The sequence below is a fragment of the Neodiprion fabricii genome, chromosome 3 (genome assembly GCF_021155785.1).
Source record: "Neodiprion fabricii isolate iyNeoFabr1 chromosome 3, iyNeoFabr1.1, whole genome shotgun sequence".
NCBI classification, from domain to species: domain Eukaryota; kingdom Metazoa; phylum Arthropoda; class Insecta; order Hymenoptera; family Diprionidae; genus Neodiprion; species Neodiprion fabricii.
Window position 1 is genome coordinate 20,701,152 of NC_060241.1, and position 17,576 is coordinate 20,718,727.

The 17,576-nt window shown below is 38.0% G+C and overlaps 1 protein-coding gene across 1 annotated transcript in view; it reads left to right on the plus strand.

Moving 5' to 3' along the window:
- LOC124178916 (protein tincar) overlaps positions 1-17,576 on the plus strand; it is a 118,357-nt gene that overhangs the window by 79,877 nt on the left and 20,904 nt on the right. Inside the window, exons 3-6 of the mRNA XM_046562716.1 lie at positions 6,833-6,924; positions 9,940-10,219; positions 12,241-12,465; positions 13,357-13,488. Coding sequence (XP_046418672.1) covers positions 9,946-10,219; positions 12,241-12,465; positions 13,357-13,488 — 631 coding nt within the window. The 5' untranslated portion in view covers positions 6,833-6,924; positions 9,940-9,945. The remainder of the gene's footprint in view (positions 1-6,832; positions 6,925-9,939; positions 10,220-12,240; positions 12,466-13,356; positions 13,489-17,576) is intronic.

A 17,576-nucleotide genomic window follows, 5' to 3' on the forward strand; every position in this document is an offset into this window, starting at 1 on the left:
TTTAAGGTATCATCTTTTTATGGTTGCATTTATTGTATAAAAAACAGCTCTAGGGGACGGAATAAGTAGCTTATAAGTGAAATAATATCTCACGATTCGCAGGCAGAAATTTCCAGGAGCAGGAAAATTCAACGTATGAATGGGAAAAACGTGCAAGTGCGAAACGTATAACTGTTCTTAGAATATGCAGGACTGAAAATGTCGAGAAACGTGGTTTTTGCGTCAGTTTCTGAGAGTCTACGGAAGATCCTTGGAATTTTCTATTCTAAAAAACCAGATTTCTTCACACAAAAAATACTAGAGAAAATATTTGCTTCCGACGGCAGAAAGTGCTGAAAATCCAGCAACAAAGACTCTGTTCAAAAATTTCACACAACTGTTCAACATGCTTTTTACCCCGAGAACTGAACGGTGTGTCTTGTACAGCTTGCACAGCTTGCACGTCTTCTCTTCAACCCCTCGGTTATTTCATTCAATATTATTCCCGCTACGACGTCGTCACGATCGTCAAGAGTCCTCAACGAATAGAACGAGCTAACCATTCCCCTGCAGATAAAGAATAATATTATTTCTTATCCTTCGTTCCTACCTGCTCTCCTCACAATTCCCACTGAGCTGTTGAGAATAAAACTACAGTTTATCGGCGTTCGTCTTTCCCTCTATTCATACGTTTCTCAGTTTCTCAGTTTCTCAGTTATAATTCTTTATGAGACAGCCTCGATGAAATTTTACTCTGCAAATTTTAATCCAATTTACAAGGTAAAATTCTTGTACGGTTTAATTTTCACGTCAGTCGAATGTAATATTAAAGTAACGCTGTTGAAGTTATTTCTACAGTTATTTTTACACAAGTACCGTAAATGCAGTATCAGAGAAAGTTATAGAAATTTGTGTGAAACAACAATCGACAGATCAAGATCGTCAAAAATACAGGAACACGAAATAATTCACAGATATTTACGAATGAAGTTTTCACCCGAGTGGAGAATTTTTTAGTTCGCTTTCGACGGGAATTTGATCAACGAGTTGTATGATCCGAAATACAGAGCTAGAGGATATCGAAAATCGAATACCGCCAGGCTGCAGAGCTTGCAGATACCTGTACGAGCTGATCCTCCGGGCAGTTCTTGTTATAGTCCGGAATTCAATGTGCATCAAGTTCCGCAAGAGGATATATGTGGATAACAATATACCCATGCAGTATGCACGCTTTACAGAAACAGCTTCGTAAATATCCACAGACGCTGCACTTTTCCAATCGGTTTTTTTTTTTTTTTTTTCTTTTATCCCTCAACAAAATTACCACGTCAACGTCATCATATCGTACCATTTTTTGTAGAAGCATAGGGAGAATTCAGGCACGAGATAACTCGAAGAAATTGTTTATGGCCTCTGTTGTGTTTTTTTTTTTTTTTTTTAATATGCCCAACCGAAATATATCATTGAATTCAGTATGTAAAAAATTCAATTGGTGAAACAGTGGGATGGAAATAGTTTGTAACGGTCTCAGGAAACTGAACACTTCAACGCGCATGCGCAGAGTGATTGACCAACTGTGTTTGTTTCGAGGTTATGTTGAGTGAATGTCCCCTCGTGTTTTAACTATCGCAAGTTGACAATTCGTCATAAACTCGGGACGGCTGAAAATTTTATTAGCGTCCAATGCATCACGTGATTTCTATTAGTGAAAAAGAGATTTGGACCTATAAAACTTATACGTTTCGGTATCTCAGAATTTAAAGTAGAAAGAAAGCTCGTCGTGTGTGATTGTGATTAGAAATGATTATAATAACGTGAAAAATTGTACAAAGAAACTACAAATTTATTTAAAACTCTTAACTATGATCGACGTCGCTTCATTTCCCGAGAAAAAAATCTCCAACGTCCGGCAGGAGAAATCGAAAACGCTCGTCTGCAATAGGACGAAGAAAAGAATTGAATATCGTTTCGTTAGTCTTTTGAAATTGGCGAAACGTTGAAACGAACGATAAAGATTGTTTCGAGAAAGAAAAAAAAATAAAGTAAAAAACTGTCAACAGGAACAACCTTTCGGCTCGCGGTAAAACGACTTTAACATGGTTTTTTTTTTTTTATGTCGATATCGAAACAGGGAACCGACGACCCAGCTCGATGACCGCATCAGAGAGACAGGAAAGAAAATATTTGGATTGCAAAACGCGTTATTAAATCGCGAAAAGCGTGCGTAGTCCTCGATTCCACTTTCGGGCTCGTCAAAGGAAGGCCGAGAGATTTCGTCGCCTCTTGAAAATCCGAGGTGAATCGCTTTCAAAGCCTGCACGCGGTATCCGAAATGAGACACTCTTGAATAACAACGTCTCTCTTATTCAGGGGTAACGAAAACTGGGATACAATGTTCGAGGCTTGAAGCGTTAGCAAGTTCGATTTTCAGTCGACAAATTTACGCATAACGATCACAATAAAAATAATAATGATAATAATAATAATTTGAATCGACATGTGCGGACGGCTGCTAATAAACACAATAAAAAGGGAGAGAAAAAAATTCGGCAATTTGAGGGAAACAGAGTGAAAACAATATCCAATGAGAAGAAAATATTGACGACTCTCTAATTTTACGGACTCTGAACGCAATATACACGAACCTTTGTGAATTATATTTTCCATTTTACACGTTTATAAACAACCTCAAAGCTCGATGAAATTTACTAAAGCGTTAAAATGTTGCGAGCCAGTAGCAGCGGCAAAGCGTTGCGTTAAAAGCCATTAACTTTATCTTCCGAATATACAAATATGCGTGTATTCAAAGGAAGAAAAAATAAAAAATGAAACAGGGAACAATTTGTTAACAAGAAACCGCCGCGATTAGCGCTTCACGTATACGGCGATAAAAACTTTCACTGCCTTCCGGCGGCGTGAAAAACGCCGTTGAATAACTCGCTTTATATTTTCGACATTTGTTTATCTCGAAGCTTGGAAACGATATTGAAAAATGAACGCGCCCGCGCGTAAAACGGAGACATGTTATACGGTATGTGTGCAAGGGCGTGGGATAATTATTGCGGTTGAAAAAAATGGTTCACAATAAAGACTGAAGGGTGATGTAGGGGCGTGACAATAGGGTGGCAGGAAAAAAATAAAAAAAAAAAAAAAAAAAAAGGTAGAGAGCGCCAAAGTGCCACGAGGGTGCTAGAAATCCTTGCCCTTTTCACCGTCAAATCTAACTTCAATTAGGGTAATGGAGGCGAGTTACTTCGTGTCACTGCGTGATTAGGAGTTCTAGACTAGAGAAAGGGTTTCGAGTTGCCTAGTGCCTCACAGTTCTGGGGCTCTGTAACGCGGGATCAGGGAAATGAAGAACAGAAACGTGCCACGAGTAACTGGTTTTTATCCCGATGATGCAGAAGCACTTTTTGCCGCTGAGATTGAAAAAGGATTCAAGAAAGTTACAGAATTGCATATTAATTTTCACAGATTATGTTACAAGTGGCGAATTTTGGTAACGATGAAATTTCAGCGTTTGATAGAAATGTTACCCTTCGATACAGCAAACATTAGTTGGAGGCAAAAAATTATCAGCTTCGACAATATGCGTGAAACAAATAAGTACGACTGTTTTATGCCAGTGGATCTCGAATTGTAACGATGATTTGAACATGAATGGCTCCCAACGTTTTAATCAGAATTTAGGAAAAGTGAAAAAGTGAACAAGCGGTATAAAAAATCTCCAGCAATGTTATTCGAACAATTAATTATTGACGAACATACGTTGCGCCGTATTTACAAAAATCTATTACTTATCCACTCTGGAGATAAATATTTGTTAAAATTTTCAGATGATTTGTGAAAATTTCTATATGACGAAGAAAATAGGCGTAAAAAGGCAGAAACGTTAGAATTAATTATACCAAGGAAATGTTTTTTCGTTCGAGTTCAGTATCATTGGCCTTAACAACACTGCTGCAGATTGCTGAACGTTTTTTTTCCATTCCTGTCTCTTTATTTCAATGGTCCGATCGATTCATCCTTATTAACCCTAGAACGGAGCTTAAAAAAACGTCCCAATCTTATAAATTCCACCTCTCGGGTACATCGTATCGTTAAGAGTCCTATAGGATCTTATTTTTTTTCGTTTATCGACAAAGAATCACGCAGGGCAAAAAAAGTTTTCACGCAAGTTCGAAAAAAGTGATTAAAAATGAATTTAGGTCGAGTCGAAAACTAGATCGGTTCTCTTGCGGCGGAAAATTCCAACTCGCGTGGGGTGTTTTTTCACCCTCCGTTGCCGTTCTACGGTTAAAATCGTTGAAGCTCAATTCAACACTATTCAGATTTCGTGCAATATGGAGTGGCGTGTTGTATCAGAGTCGCCAACGGTCGAGAAATTGGAAGTACTCTTTACATCGGCACACGTAGATTCGTACAGCCGAAAACATTGAGACATTTGTCAACTCTTGGCGTGCATACCGAGTATAAACAGTAAAATGCTGAGGCGTGACCCGAGGTTGAGACCGTTGTTCAATTATACCGGCTGACGGCACTCGGCTGTAAGGGGTAGTTTTTGTGCATTGACCCGTTTTACCGTGAACCCGGCAAAGAGGATTCCGGATTTTAACGTTAATGTGGCTATATACATAATAGCAGCTGAAGAGGTGCCACCCGAAAGTCGATTAAAGAGGTTTCAAATTGGGCGAAATTCAAATTTTCAAGTATTTTATTTTCATTTAATTTCGTGGTCTCGCCGTCATGCCACGTTTCAAGATTCTCCCACCGTCGCAATCTCTGTGTAACCATTAATTGCAGTTGTAGCGACTTTGTTTCAATTATAATCTAAAGGCATGAAGTATTAAATAAAGGAACAAAAATATTTAACAGTAAGTGCGTTTGCGTTTTACAGTCGAAAGAATTTAACATACTGATGACGTGTAGGTTTTGTAATTAAGGCCACGTGGAATACCGTTAATATTTTACCCCGCATTTTGGGGTGAAATAGAATAATTATAATTAATCCGAATGAAAATGTCAACCATTTGAGAAAATTATAATTAAAACCGAAATTAATTGCTAGTTACCAATGTAATTTGTATCTTATTTCACTCTGAGTACAGAGCCTAAATGTAATTTGTTTTTTTGTTCACTTGTTTCTCTACTTACAAAATGTAAATATAGGAAAGGAAATTAGGCATATTTATTTGTTTTTAATTAAAGCAAGAATCTAATTTTTATTTCGTATCGCCGTAATTACGATGTACAAAATATAATTTTTAATTCGTTACGCCCTTCGATTAAATGTGATTAATTGCAAATTATTGCAATTAGGTGATGTCGAATACTGATGAACTCTATAAAAAATTTTGCGTCTCGAATCAGATACATATTATTTTTCTTCCGACACTTCGCCCGTCCAGTGGAATCTGTAACGAGTGAAAATGATTTCTTTCATCCGATTCAATTTCCGTATCTCGTCCTGATTTCTCAAAAAAAAAGGTACGGGAAATCCCGGATCACGGATCCGCTTTCCGGCCGTATTTTTCACTCGGCAGCCCAAAGGCCACATTAGTGGCCGGCTGAAATTAATCAACTTTTTTTCATCCTTCGTTCACCGCGAAGCTTGCGCTGGTATCGAACGATAATAACCCCGGGCTAGCTGGCACCTAGCGGTAATACATTTTCCTTTATTATTGTTTTTCTTTTTTTTTTTTATTTTTTCTCGTTTTTCTTTCCGTACAAACGGTAATGATCCTCCTGCAGCTATAGAGGCCTTTAAATTTTCACCATCCCATGCGGAAAGGGCACGCGAATTCTGCGATCCTCGGGAAATGCTCTCTCAACTTTATGCGACTTTGCATAAATTTTTTATTCTCACAAGTCGTACCGTACGATTCTCGATTGAATAATGAAGAAATCTCCTGCTGAAACAACGTCACTCCTTTTTACCAGCCGCTCTTCATTTTACGAGGGAGAGGGTGAATATGCCAAGGGAATAAACTCCCGGTGATATGTACACGGATTTAATTGCCGTTTGTACTTTATCCACGTTTCGCAAAATTTATGGTCGAAACCCGTACGTGAGGCGAAAAAATCGTGAATTTCGAGAACCTTGAATTCGAAAGAAAATACGGTGATCATATTTTTTCGATCGTGGAGCACAATGTTGGTATATGAGACCCGTTACTACTTTCACAGTCAACCCATAGTCGAAGGAGTCAGATGTGCTGATAGAAAAGTTCTGCCAATTGGCGTCACAAGTCACAAAAAGCGGTCGATTCAAAACTGTCAAATGATTCCGAGGTAGATTAGAATTTTACACATGAAACCTTTACCGAATTCTTCAGTTCACGAATAGTCGAAATGCGAATACTTTTTGGTCAGTCGCACCTTCGTTGCTTCTTAAATGAAATTGGTGGAAATAATAGCGTCTGTCACACGTACCGATTGGCGACATCACGCTCGTATCCCAATATACTGTTTTAATTTCAGTCACTGGTACTAAGTTTTTTTTGTAATCGTTGTGATATTATCTTGCGTTAGTACAACAATAAATTGATATTCGTGACATTATATGGCTGAAAAGATGTATCTAGTCCAAACGAAAATCAAAAAATTAAAAAAGAAAAAATCAATGACACAGTAACCAGAAAGTATACTGTCGTGATAACTAGAATTACACTGAATAGATGTTTGTGCGAGAAAATTTATTGTGATATTAACTATATTTAAATCACCATTGTAACGATATCCGTTGATCTAGAATTTTCCATCAACTGTAATAAGAAATGAAATTTTTCTGAGTGCAAACTCTTCAGAAAGATCCAAGTATTAAACCTATTTTTTTCTTTCTTTATAATTACAGGTGCTGCTGTCACCAAAGATGCTAATACTTCAAACTAATTACCCGGAAGAAGCTCCCTTAAAACTTTAGACGCGCAACGTCCGTTGGAAAGGGTTAGTAAATTTATGGCATATATATATATTATACACGAACACAGTGAAGCTATGTTCTCAACATCAGAATTTGTTCAGAATTATGATTGGTTACAGCGTGTGGTATATAAACGAACGAATTGCGCTGCACACACTGAGGTATAACAGTTTGGAATTAATGTTTTATATTTTTATTTGTTTAAACTATTCGCGAAAAGAGGGGAAAAAGAAGAAGACGCAAGTTTTTGTTACACCTTGACGTTGCGCAAAAGCACAAGGTGCGGTCAACCGCGATGTACGTGTCATTAACTTATTCGCGTGTTTTACATTTATATTGATTATTAAAATGCCTGCACGAACCTGATGCACCTCTTGACTTTGAATTGCAAAATATTACATTATGCGATACACGGTGCATGTGATTCCCGTTCATTATTCATCTCCTACACAATTATAACGCACTTTCTTAATCTTGCATACGTAGTATAAGTTATGGAGCATGCGCAAGTACGGTGTCATTTCTGACCAAAAACGTCCCAAACTTCTATGAATATAAAAAGATTAACCGTTTCAAATAACTACAAGGTTAGAACGGCTTTACAAAATTTTTCAAAGTAAAAATTTTCCTCTATATTTGAAAGCTTTCTCGTAACAATTGTATAGCAGCTAGTCAAGGTTAATTGGAAAATCAAGCCGGAAGGGCGATCGAACCCATTCATTGAAAAAATCAGTTCAGAGAAATCAGAGAAATTTCATTTGTTTTAGTTATTACAAAATTCTACTAAAACAGGTATTGTAATAATAACGGTTTGAATATTGCTGAAATTACAAGAAAATTTGGCGACTCAGTAGTGTGAATATATTAGTCTACTTGCTAAATTTTTTCAGTTCGATAAGGCCTTAACACAAATTTATCGTTATGCCAACATCAACTTATCGCAATACTTAAATAGAATAGTAAGCCATACCAGAGTTTAGTATAAAGCTTATTTTTATTTTATACACAGAACTATATTTATCGGTTATGGTGAAAAAAAAATTAAAATAGTTAAGAAACGTGCGATAACAACAAATAGAAATTTGATCGTTATTGAATGGCTCAAATCCACGAGTCGGGATAAATGCAGCGAATGAAATCCCTGCGCGGGTTGCGTAACTCGTACGTGACAAAAAAGTTCCTGCGAACATTTGACTACATTTGAAAGTTCGAAGACAAAGCGACGGGAGAACTTGAAGGAGTTTTGCAACTTCGGCCCTTCGCCGGGCATATACGTGTTCTTGCAATTAGGGTCCTCCTGAACGCCCGCGAGAACTCTGAGGTCACCGGGTTCAGAACGTGAATATTCATCAGCTTGGATACTTTTGAGCCCGTAGAAGTTCCGGCTGCCGTATAACGTACCCTAATAATTAAGTCTCTGGATTAATTAGACTCCTGGCTAACTACGCTCCCATCCTTCTTACAGGTAGCCGCGTAGTTTTACTTGCAACTAATTCAAAGATCTTTTCAACGCGGGTACCTTTTATTTTTGTATCTTTCAATAAAATTCATATAAAATTTCAATTTTTTGCCAAATAACATCAAAGTGTTTCACATGTTCGCCGGCTTAAAAAAAAGCAATCATTTTAAGAAACAGTATAATTATCATCGTAAGGAAATATTTGCATCCATATTTTTCCATGCCTAATAATCTTGAAAAACATCGTCGAAGAAATGTCAACGCTTACATTACCTTATCTCACCTGCCATCACGCTTGACTTTTTGACGAATAATAAATTAACGACCACACGAGAAATGCTATTATTTGCATTTACACAGCGATAAGTTTTAACATGTAAGGCTGGGTGAAAAAATAGAGTTTAATTCCAATCTTTATTATCACGCAAACGCGACGAGCCATCAACATGCAAATGCACCTCTCTCTCTTTCCACCTTCAGATTTTGCTGTTTCTATTAGTGAGTAAAAAAGAGAGAACAAATTATGTACTTCCGCTGTTTATATTTGTACAAATTAACCTTTATCTCTGAAATTTGAAAAAAAAATTCACTTTTATCACTAATGCATGAAACTGATTATATCCTTGCTCGATTAACCAAATGGATTTGAACGTGCAGGTATTCTTGTTTGAATTCTGCGTCCATTGTACGAGTAATAATCACCGTTACACCCCGCTATCGTCTACCCACTTCCGGTTTTCTTGTTGTACGCGCTAACCTCCCGCCCAGTCGTAGTTTATCTCTTGCACGCCATTGAGCTTTGAATTTTCCACCGGCACTACTTGGTATACATGAATTCATACGTACCTGTATATATATATATATAAAACTGTGTGTGTGTGTGTGTGTGTAAATACAACTACAAACACGCATGCAGCTCTGTTCGCGAAACGTCGGATATGCTAGAATATATTTCTTCACCCAGCATTTTTTTTTTTTTTTTTCTACCACGACGTACCGTCGAACCTTGTGCAAAATTTACGATATGTTTCTAACATTTTCTCTCTTTTCATTCCGGTTTTAAACAAAGAATGTTATACTTTTTCTTTGTACTTCTTACGACGCAAAATTTTGCGTATTATTATAATCTAGCAAATTATTTCGGCAACCAAATAATCAGTACTCGAGAATGTTATTCATCGTTTCCATTATAGCTGAGTTATTGATCAAACATTGTTGCCTCAGTTGCGAAAGGATAACTTTCTAGAAGTACAGTTCAGAATGTCCCTGTTAATAGCGGAGATACATTTTTTTTGACCACATAAAAAAAGTATATCGAGTTAAATAACTTATGCTCAATCACACAGTGCGTAAATGTGAGTTGTTCGAAAGTGCGCATGCGCCATAGGAAGCACTAGTGTGTCAAATCAAGCACTTCGGTTGTGCGCATGCGCTAACTTCGTTTCACTTCGCTGCTCGGAAACGAGGAATTTTCACGCACGCTACACAGGCTTTAATTTCAACGCGAACTTTTCAAGCAGGTGCGATTCAAATATCTTTAATATTCTTCTCACGCTATTTTCGTTTTGCCATCTTTCAGGAGAAAATGTCGATGACAGGCAGCCTGATGGGCTACGAAAATAACAACGAAGTGAACCAAGCCAAGTGTAAAAAACCAGGACTCAAACCACTTCCGGTGGTTTCCAGCATAAATTCCAGCGGCGTCACGACCACGAGCAAATCTAAGAGAAATCGAAACCCACCGAAAAATGAATGCTGCACTCGCGGGCACGTCAACAGCCTTTGGTCCGTCTGGTACGGTATCGGAGCTGTCGCCATTCAAGCCTACATTGCGACGAGATGTGCGAAGAGAATTATTGGTAAGTGAATTCTGCCGAATGGTTCTATAGATCTTTGTTCATAACTAACATTTTTATTCACCTAGTTATCATTCGTTGGAAGTGTTAAGTCATACGATTCATTCAGACGAATGCACGATGTAATGTGAATGTCCTGATTTTAATTTTTCAATTATTTTTATTTGCACCACTATCGTAAACAGACAATCTTAGCTTGTTTATTATCAGAAACTGTCGACTGATTTTAATAATTTGATTTTAATAATGTATTCATGTATATTATGTCGTATTCTATATCCAAATGTCACTGGAAAAGCCGTGAGTCATAGATAATATAAAGAATATAGATTTAGTTTGGATCGATGACCAGGTAGATTTTGACCACCACTCGACGAACTCTCCCTTTATCAAAGAATATTGAAACACCGAATTTTTTCCGACATGTAGTGTGGAAGCATGAAATGTATAAGAAGTACAGTCGCTGATCAGCCGTTGTCATCTAACTTCGTACTTTAATCGAAAGTTGTTCAATCGGAAACGTCATTTGTTTCAACGCCGGACTTCTCTCAATCAGAATTGTACCGTCTGTAATTTCTCTCGCAAGAATTTGAAAACGTCTGTGACATGTTTGCCTCCCGGTGAAGATTTAACTGGTACAAATCACGGTTACTGTTTGTCACGCCTGCGAAACCTAATCCGATCCCCAACCTGCATCTATCTTACAATACAAGTTGTCACCCGAGCACAATACGCTCGACAAGCTTGTTCTGTAACTGCCGCGTGTACATGCCGCGGCGTCTAATTGGAAGATACGTCGGCAAAAGGAGAGCAAGAGAGTAAGAAGAGCATATTCCATGTAGGCAAACATCCTACACAGAGTAAACAGCAAGGGCCAGGATTGAGAGATAACATCGTCGGGCCATTTCTTTCTACACCAATTGTGTTACCCAAGAATCGTGTTTCGTGTGGTTTTCACTCACCTGCGTTACAACTTGAGAAGGGGCTCCGATCGATTTTTACAAGAAATGAACACATCTCCGAAACGATGTAATGGTCAAAATAAGTGACACTTACACACGGAAAGATAATTTCTTCTCGATTTAGATGATTTTCATGACTTCGTTAGATCCTGTTACTCATAAATCATCGTATCCCAAAGGAACAATTTGCTACGTAGCATCGTTTCGGAGGTATATTCATTTTCTGTCAAAATCTACTGCACCTTCCTCTTAAAAGATAGTATAATCGAATGATTACTGTCAAAGAGAACTGAATCTCACAGAAAAAAATTAGTACTTCACCACTGGACTATAACGGAACTACGAAACTACGTTCCATTTGCTACCGAATGCCAGTGGTGTTCGGATGTGTAGCTTTTATGCACTCCTAAATTCCAACAATGGATACAGATATTTGACATTAAATATTGAAGATCGCTTGAACGAATCTATGTACCTACTTCTAGACTCCAATTTCTTAGCAATGAATACTAGTACTTCCCTGTTTAACATATCAAGAATTGTTTAGCAAGCTTTTCAATCATTAGAATTTTCCATGCATACCGGTAGATGCAGTCTGAAATTATCAATAAAATTAGTATACCTGGTCAACTCGTCATTAAATGACCATTTATGCAAAGCTCTGGACTACGAAACCTAGCTGGAATTATTCAACTTCATAGAGCGAGTACAGTTTTCTATGATTCGGAAACCGTGATACTCCGTGAAAAATTAGATTCTCTTAATATTTGTGCCCAACTGTAACGTAAATGCTAAAGATTAAACCGCAAGCAGAATATTGGATTTCTTTGGAATCGTTATATTTTTACCTTGCACTATAAATCGAATTCACTTTAATTGCCCAACGGAACATGATGATTTTTATTACAGAAATGATGTTTTCCTTTTTGCCTTACCAGTTTCAGATTCCAAGACTCACTTGTCCAACGATTTTCCAGTTTAACGCTTTCACCTTCTGCTATTGATTGGGCTCCCGTATACGCTTGCCCCATCAGTCTCTGTAATTTGTCAAATTCTTTACAGCCTACCTTTCCCTGCCGTGGCCGCCGGTGGCGCCTCCTCCGAAGCTGGAACTCCACGCTTGCCTGATCCTAGCTGGAACCGGGGTTCTGCTCCTCCCGATTCTCCTAGCCGCGGCTTTTTTCAAGCTTGGAAATCTTGCCAACGACGGGATAAAGCTTGGCCGTCATCTAAGCGCCTGTACCAGAGACCCACCCTCGTCGCTGATCAATAACAATCAGGATAATGGTAAGGCCAGGGTCAATATCCAATTTTTGCTGTTCCACCTTCTCATTTTTTTTCAGGCTCTTGAAGCATTCGCAGAACCAAGTGTTTCCTTATTTATTATTGCCATAGCTAAGATGTGACGTATGGTAATTAATCAAAACACAGAAGGACAAAGTTTTTAACCGGTAACAATTCTATGTTACAATATTGCCATTATAAATGCGGAATAAAAATAATGACAAGACGAATAAGAATTGAACTATCGATTTACAATGGGAAAAAAGGTATAATCGCGCGGTATGAAATATCAGTAGAAATATTTGCATAAAAAATTGCGGATAAATTGAACTAATTAGTGGGGTGGAGATACACTTCGATCTTAAATTACAGTAGTTTGCAGAATATTCACGCGAAACTTTATTGAAAGTATTCTTTGATCTAAAATCTCTATAGAAATAGTTGAAATCGAATGAAGGTTTTGAGAACTTGGAGAAACATCGATAGTGGATTTTTAAAAATATTTTTTCAATCATATTACTAAACCAGGTGAAGGGAAAATATCCTTGCGACGCTACGTGGAAAATCTATCAGGTTTTAAGAATTCTTCAGGGGATTCGAGAAATCGTTATGGGGTTTTAAGAGTTTTTATGGGGAATCCCTGTGGGTACTTTACGGGATTCGGGGAAATTCTTTATTGGATTTTACGTATCCGTATGGAGGGGAATATTTATGGAAACTCGGTGGAGTTTCGGCAATTGTCACGGGGTTAAAAGAATTTTTATCGGAGGTTAAACGGAGTTCAGATTTTCACAACGCGGGGATCGTCGAATCGGAAGATATTTTGGCAGGGTCACTCATTCATCGTACTGACGGAAATATGATCTTCAATGAGACGTTATTCTGCGCTTCCAGGTCTTGCTACTAATCTCTGGAGACACGGAGGACCGACGGCAGCGTTCATCCACCTCTGTACAGCGATGTGCTTCCTGCTTCCATCCCTCCTTATGGAAGCCAGACTGATCCACGCCGGCTTTCTCCCGAAAGGTAGGTAACCGTCGGTACACAGAAACAAGCTCCGTTCCAGCTTCCTGCAGGCTCAATTTCACGATCCATTTCCCATAATACACCGGCGTTGAGTATACAAATTAGTCCAGTGTTAAAATACGCTTCCGGTAAACAGTTGAAGTGATAATCAAAATTGTACCGAATTAATGCGATTACTATAGCCAGTTGTTTGCATTCGCCTGTGCGGTACAATAATTATTAATCACTGCGATAAATCGGTTAATACAGTTTCGAGTATTGATCGTTGTCGAAATCGAACGGAGACTCACGTGCGAGGGGAATTGGATGAAACATATGAAACCGCGCGTTTGGACTAAACTTTGTCGGCTGATTTGAATCACGTTTAGAAAAATCATCGTTCCTTGATTACGATTTGGAAGGAATTTCTGAACGTTGATTGAACACTTTCTGTAACGATTAGAGAGTCTGGATACCTAATAAAAACTTGCGAGACTCGAAAAGCTACGATTCGTAGTTTTTTTCGAACTCTGAAACTTTAATCGTTATAAATTTTTATAAGCTCTCCAATTTCCAAATCGTGCAAGGTACGCAGCTGTTATATTGTTATACATCCAAATCCAGACGATACAAATTCACGAATCCTTATTCCGAGCACATCATTAATTTCATTGCTTCGAACGTTCCGAATCAACCAACTTTTCTGCCGATGATCTTTCGAGTTGTTCCACAGTTTAAGTAAATTCAAGTTTTGGAGTCAACGCAATTTGATCGCGAAGCACTCTCATCGATTTAAGATCAAATCGTGCCTCCGTCGTATAGAAGCTTTCTTTCATTCTCTGATCGAGCACTCGGTTACAGTAGCGTCAAATACATGTCGTCGTTGGATAGTAAAATACTTGCAGCTTATGGCGAATCTGGAAGATAGAAAGAGGGTCAGAGAATTGAGATTCCCGGAGGAGTGCGAGAGGATTATTCGAAGAGATAAATCTCTGAAAAATCACTTTCCCCCTTATCAGGTGGTGGATGAAAAGAGTTGGGGACCTGCGAAAAGGTTCGTGTTTCGCAAAGTATAGACTTCAAGAGCCATATGGCGGTACGTGGATGCGGTAGAAATGGGCCTTTCGTCCAAGCGGTTGGCTTTTTATTACAGATTCCTCGGCCGAGTTTTTATGTAACTCGGCGCTGTCACGAACCCGTCCGCAAGCCCAATTCAATCGGCGCTCAGTGGCCACCAAACCTTCTCGAATCCCGCTCCGAGAACAATTCGCTAATTGATTGCACCCTCCTCAAATGTCTGAGGAAAGGATTGGGCAGTTTCGACGTCAAAAAATTGCGTCGCTTTACGACGAGAAAATAAAATTGGAATGATAGCTTCTGCACGGTTGTAAGTCTTTCCTGGTTCGTTTCGTTCGTCCTCTTTTACGGAAGTTGATATCTCATCACGAGATAAGTTTTATATCGAGTAGGTATTTTTATCAAACTATCATAATATTCGTATAAAGCTACGGAGATCTTCGTAAAAATATGAAAATTGACAATACTGGAATTGTAACAAAAGCTCGGAAGCCGGTTGACTTTCGCTCGGCGGAGACTCGTTTTATTCAAGTGACTATGTTTTACAAAGTCATCGCTGTAATAGATTTTATTATTTTTCATTAGTCGACTAAACATAGCCCTTTGTTTTCATTACAATCAATATTGGTGTGATTAAATATGAGACGATGCCAAGATGATAAAAAAAAAGTGATGGAGTGGGTTTGTAAAGAAAGTTCTTCTGAATAAAATCGCCCACCATCGAGTGAAATGAAACGAAAACGATTTGAAATCAAGCATCAGTATCAAAACTTTTGTTGGTAATTTCAGTAATTTTTCGAGAAATTTCGCCTTGAAGTTTCCCAATCACTCTTCATCTTTCATATTAAATTTTCTGATCGGCTTAATATATACACGCGAGCATGGTGTTTCGATTAAAGCCTCGAGAGGAGAAGAGCGGTGGCTTCAAAGGAAGAGAACCTGTGACTGAGGTTATATATTCGTTTGATCGACTTTTTCGGTGGGTCTTGTATGTACGCGAAAGGAAGAGAGAGGAGGTGGAACAACGTTCAGCTTCCAATTATTCAATATTCACCAGCCATTGAGTTTGCTGGAACGAAAATCTATTAGAAAATCGCCGCACGTTAAAAGAAGTCCCACGAATTTTCTTGTGCTTTTCATCATCCTCATTTATATCAATGCGGGGATCAGCTTTAAATATAAAATCTTATTCTTAGACGTAACTTACAACGCTCGTTTGTTGAGAGAAACTTTCTTTGAAGCTGAACAAACTTTTTAGACGGCGCCACGGTGGAAATTCGGAAATTATTTTTTTCCAAAACACCCTAACATATCGTAGTATTTATGTAAACGTCGTAGAGCGGTAGGAAAATCATTCAGGTTCTTCGAGCAGCTAATTCGAGGATGAAGTTACGAAAAGAAAGGTGAGAAAAAAAATTCACTGCGACGAGTGACGGTAAAATTGTAGAATCATTGCAATGATACTCGTACGTGACGATACGTGGACAAAAGAAATTCGAGCCTCTCTGACGATAAGCCGCGTTCGTGAATCTCCGCGAAATCGTTTACCGAATAGGAACCGAATCAACCCTCACATTTCGTTCGTATCCGATGGCTCGCTGCTTCTACCCGAATTCACAAAGCAAATACTCCAAATATTCAACCACCGACGCCTGCGGGATGTTGCGAGGGAGGGTGAAAACATCAGGGATTGCGGGAATGATTTAACCTGTGTACATATTTTTCGAATCGCTCCAACTGTCTTTACAATGGTGTTGGAATAACTTTGTACTTGATAGAATCAAACCACACTGCGTATCTGTGAATTTATTTGATAGGCACTGGTCTGTTTCAAGTTTTAACGTTAAATTTCTACCTCTGTTTTTTTTTCCTATTTTTTTACTACTTTTTGACATCGAAAAATTTTTTTTACACAAGCTTAAGAGGTGCCTCGCACATGTGAACTTGTCACAAAGAAAAGCAGTTCAAAAAATGGATACAAAAATCTGCTGCATATCCGTTTATCATTTTTGTTAAAGAATAGCTATAACCTCTAAAGCTTTACATAATTCGAACCACACGAAAAACTTGACTCTTTCAGAATATTTTTTATCGTTCAATTATTTATTTATTTAATTATTTTTTTTTTTTCTACCAAAAATTTTCACACGTTTTTGGAAGAAGAAGTGCATGGAATAAATTTTTGCTGATGTTATTGCTGCAACACAATTTACAAGGAATAAAAAATGGTAGCAACGAATTATAAATAATGTTTCTCCTCGCAATTTCACTGCGCCATTAATTTGTAATATGATTATAAAAACTTATACAAACACTCGGTATGAATAATGTATTTTTACGGACTAAGATCGTAAAAATTAGTGTCCAAAAATATTCACGCAGAGTCTGAAAAAATTTGCACTTATCCCTTGACGATAAAAAAAAAAAAAAAAAAATAACTGGCGGCTGGTAGCATCGTATTTTTCTTGGGATTAAAGATAAGCACGCCTGCGGTGCGAAAGGAGAGAAATAAGGGAAAATAAATGTCCGAATTTTTCTTCGGTCGGCAGCTGAAATTAAAACTTCACCAGGCTTTTTTAAAGTTAGTCATGCGGTTTTTCTCGTCGAGATCGGTTTCAGGTTTTCCGAGATAAGTTGTTCAATGGATGATCCGACAAGGTTGCTCCTCTGCGTTTTATTTCACAGTTCACCGGGCATAGGGCTTTTCGAATTTAAGGGCTGCAAGCCATTTATCGCAAAGTCGATTTTCGACCAATATTGGGTTATTCGAGAGATATTTTTTTCACCCAGGACGTTTACAACAATATCAAAATCATCACAAAAGAAGCTCGAATTTTCATCGACGTCCATTCGTGTACCTTCCGCAAAATTTTGCGCACAAAAAACGAAAGAAACAAATAATTTTCCGTTCATCCGCACAATTGTGCTATCTTTGAATGTTATCATTATTATTATTGTTGTTGTTGTTGTTATTTGATGTTCTTTGAAGAAATAATTACGTATCTGCGTTCCTTGCACAAAAAGTTGAAAAA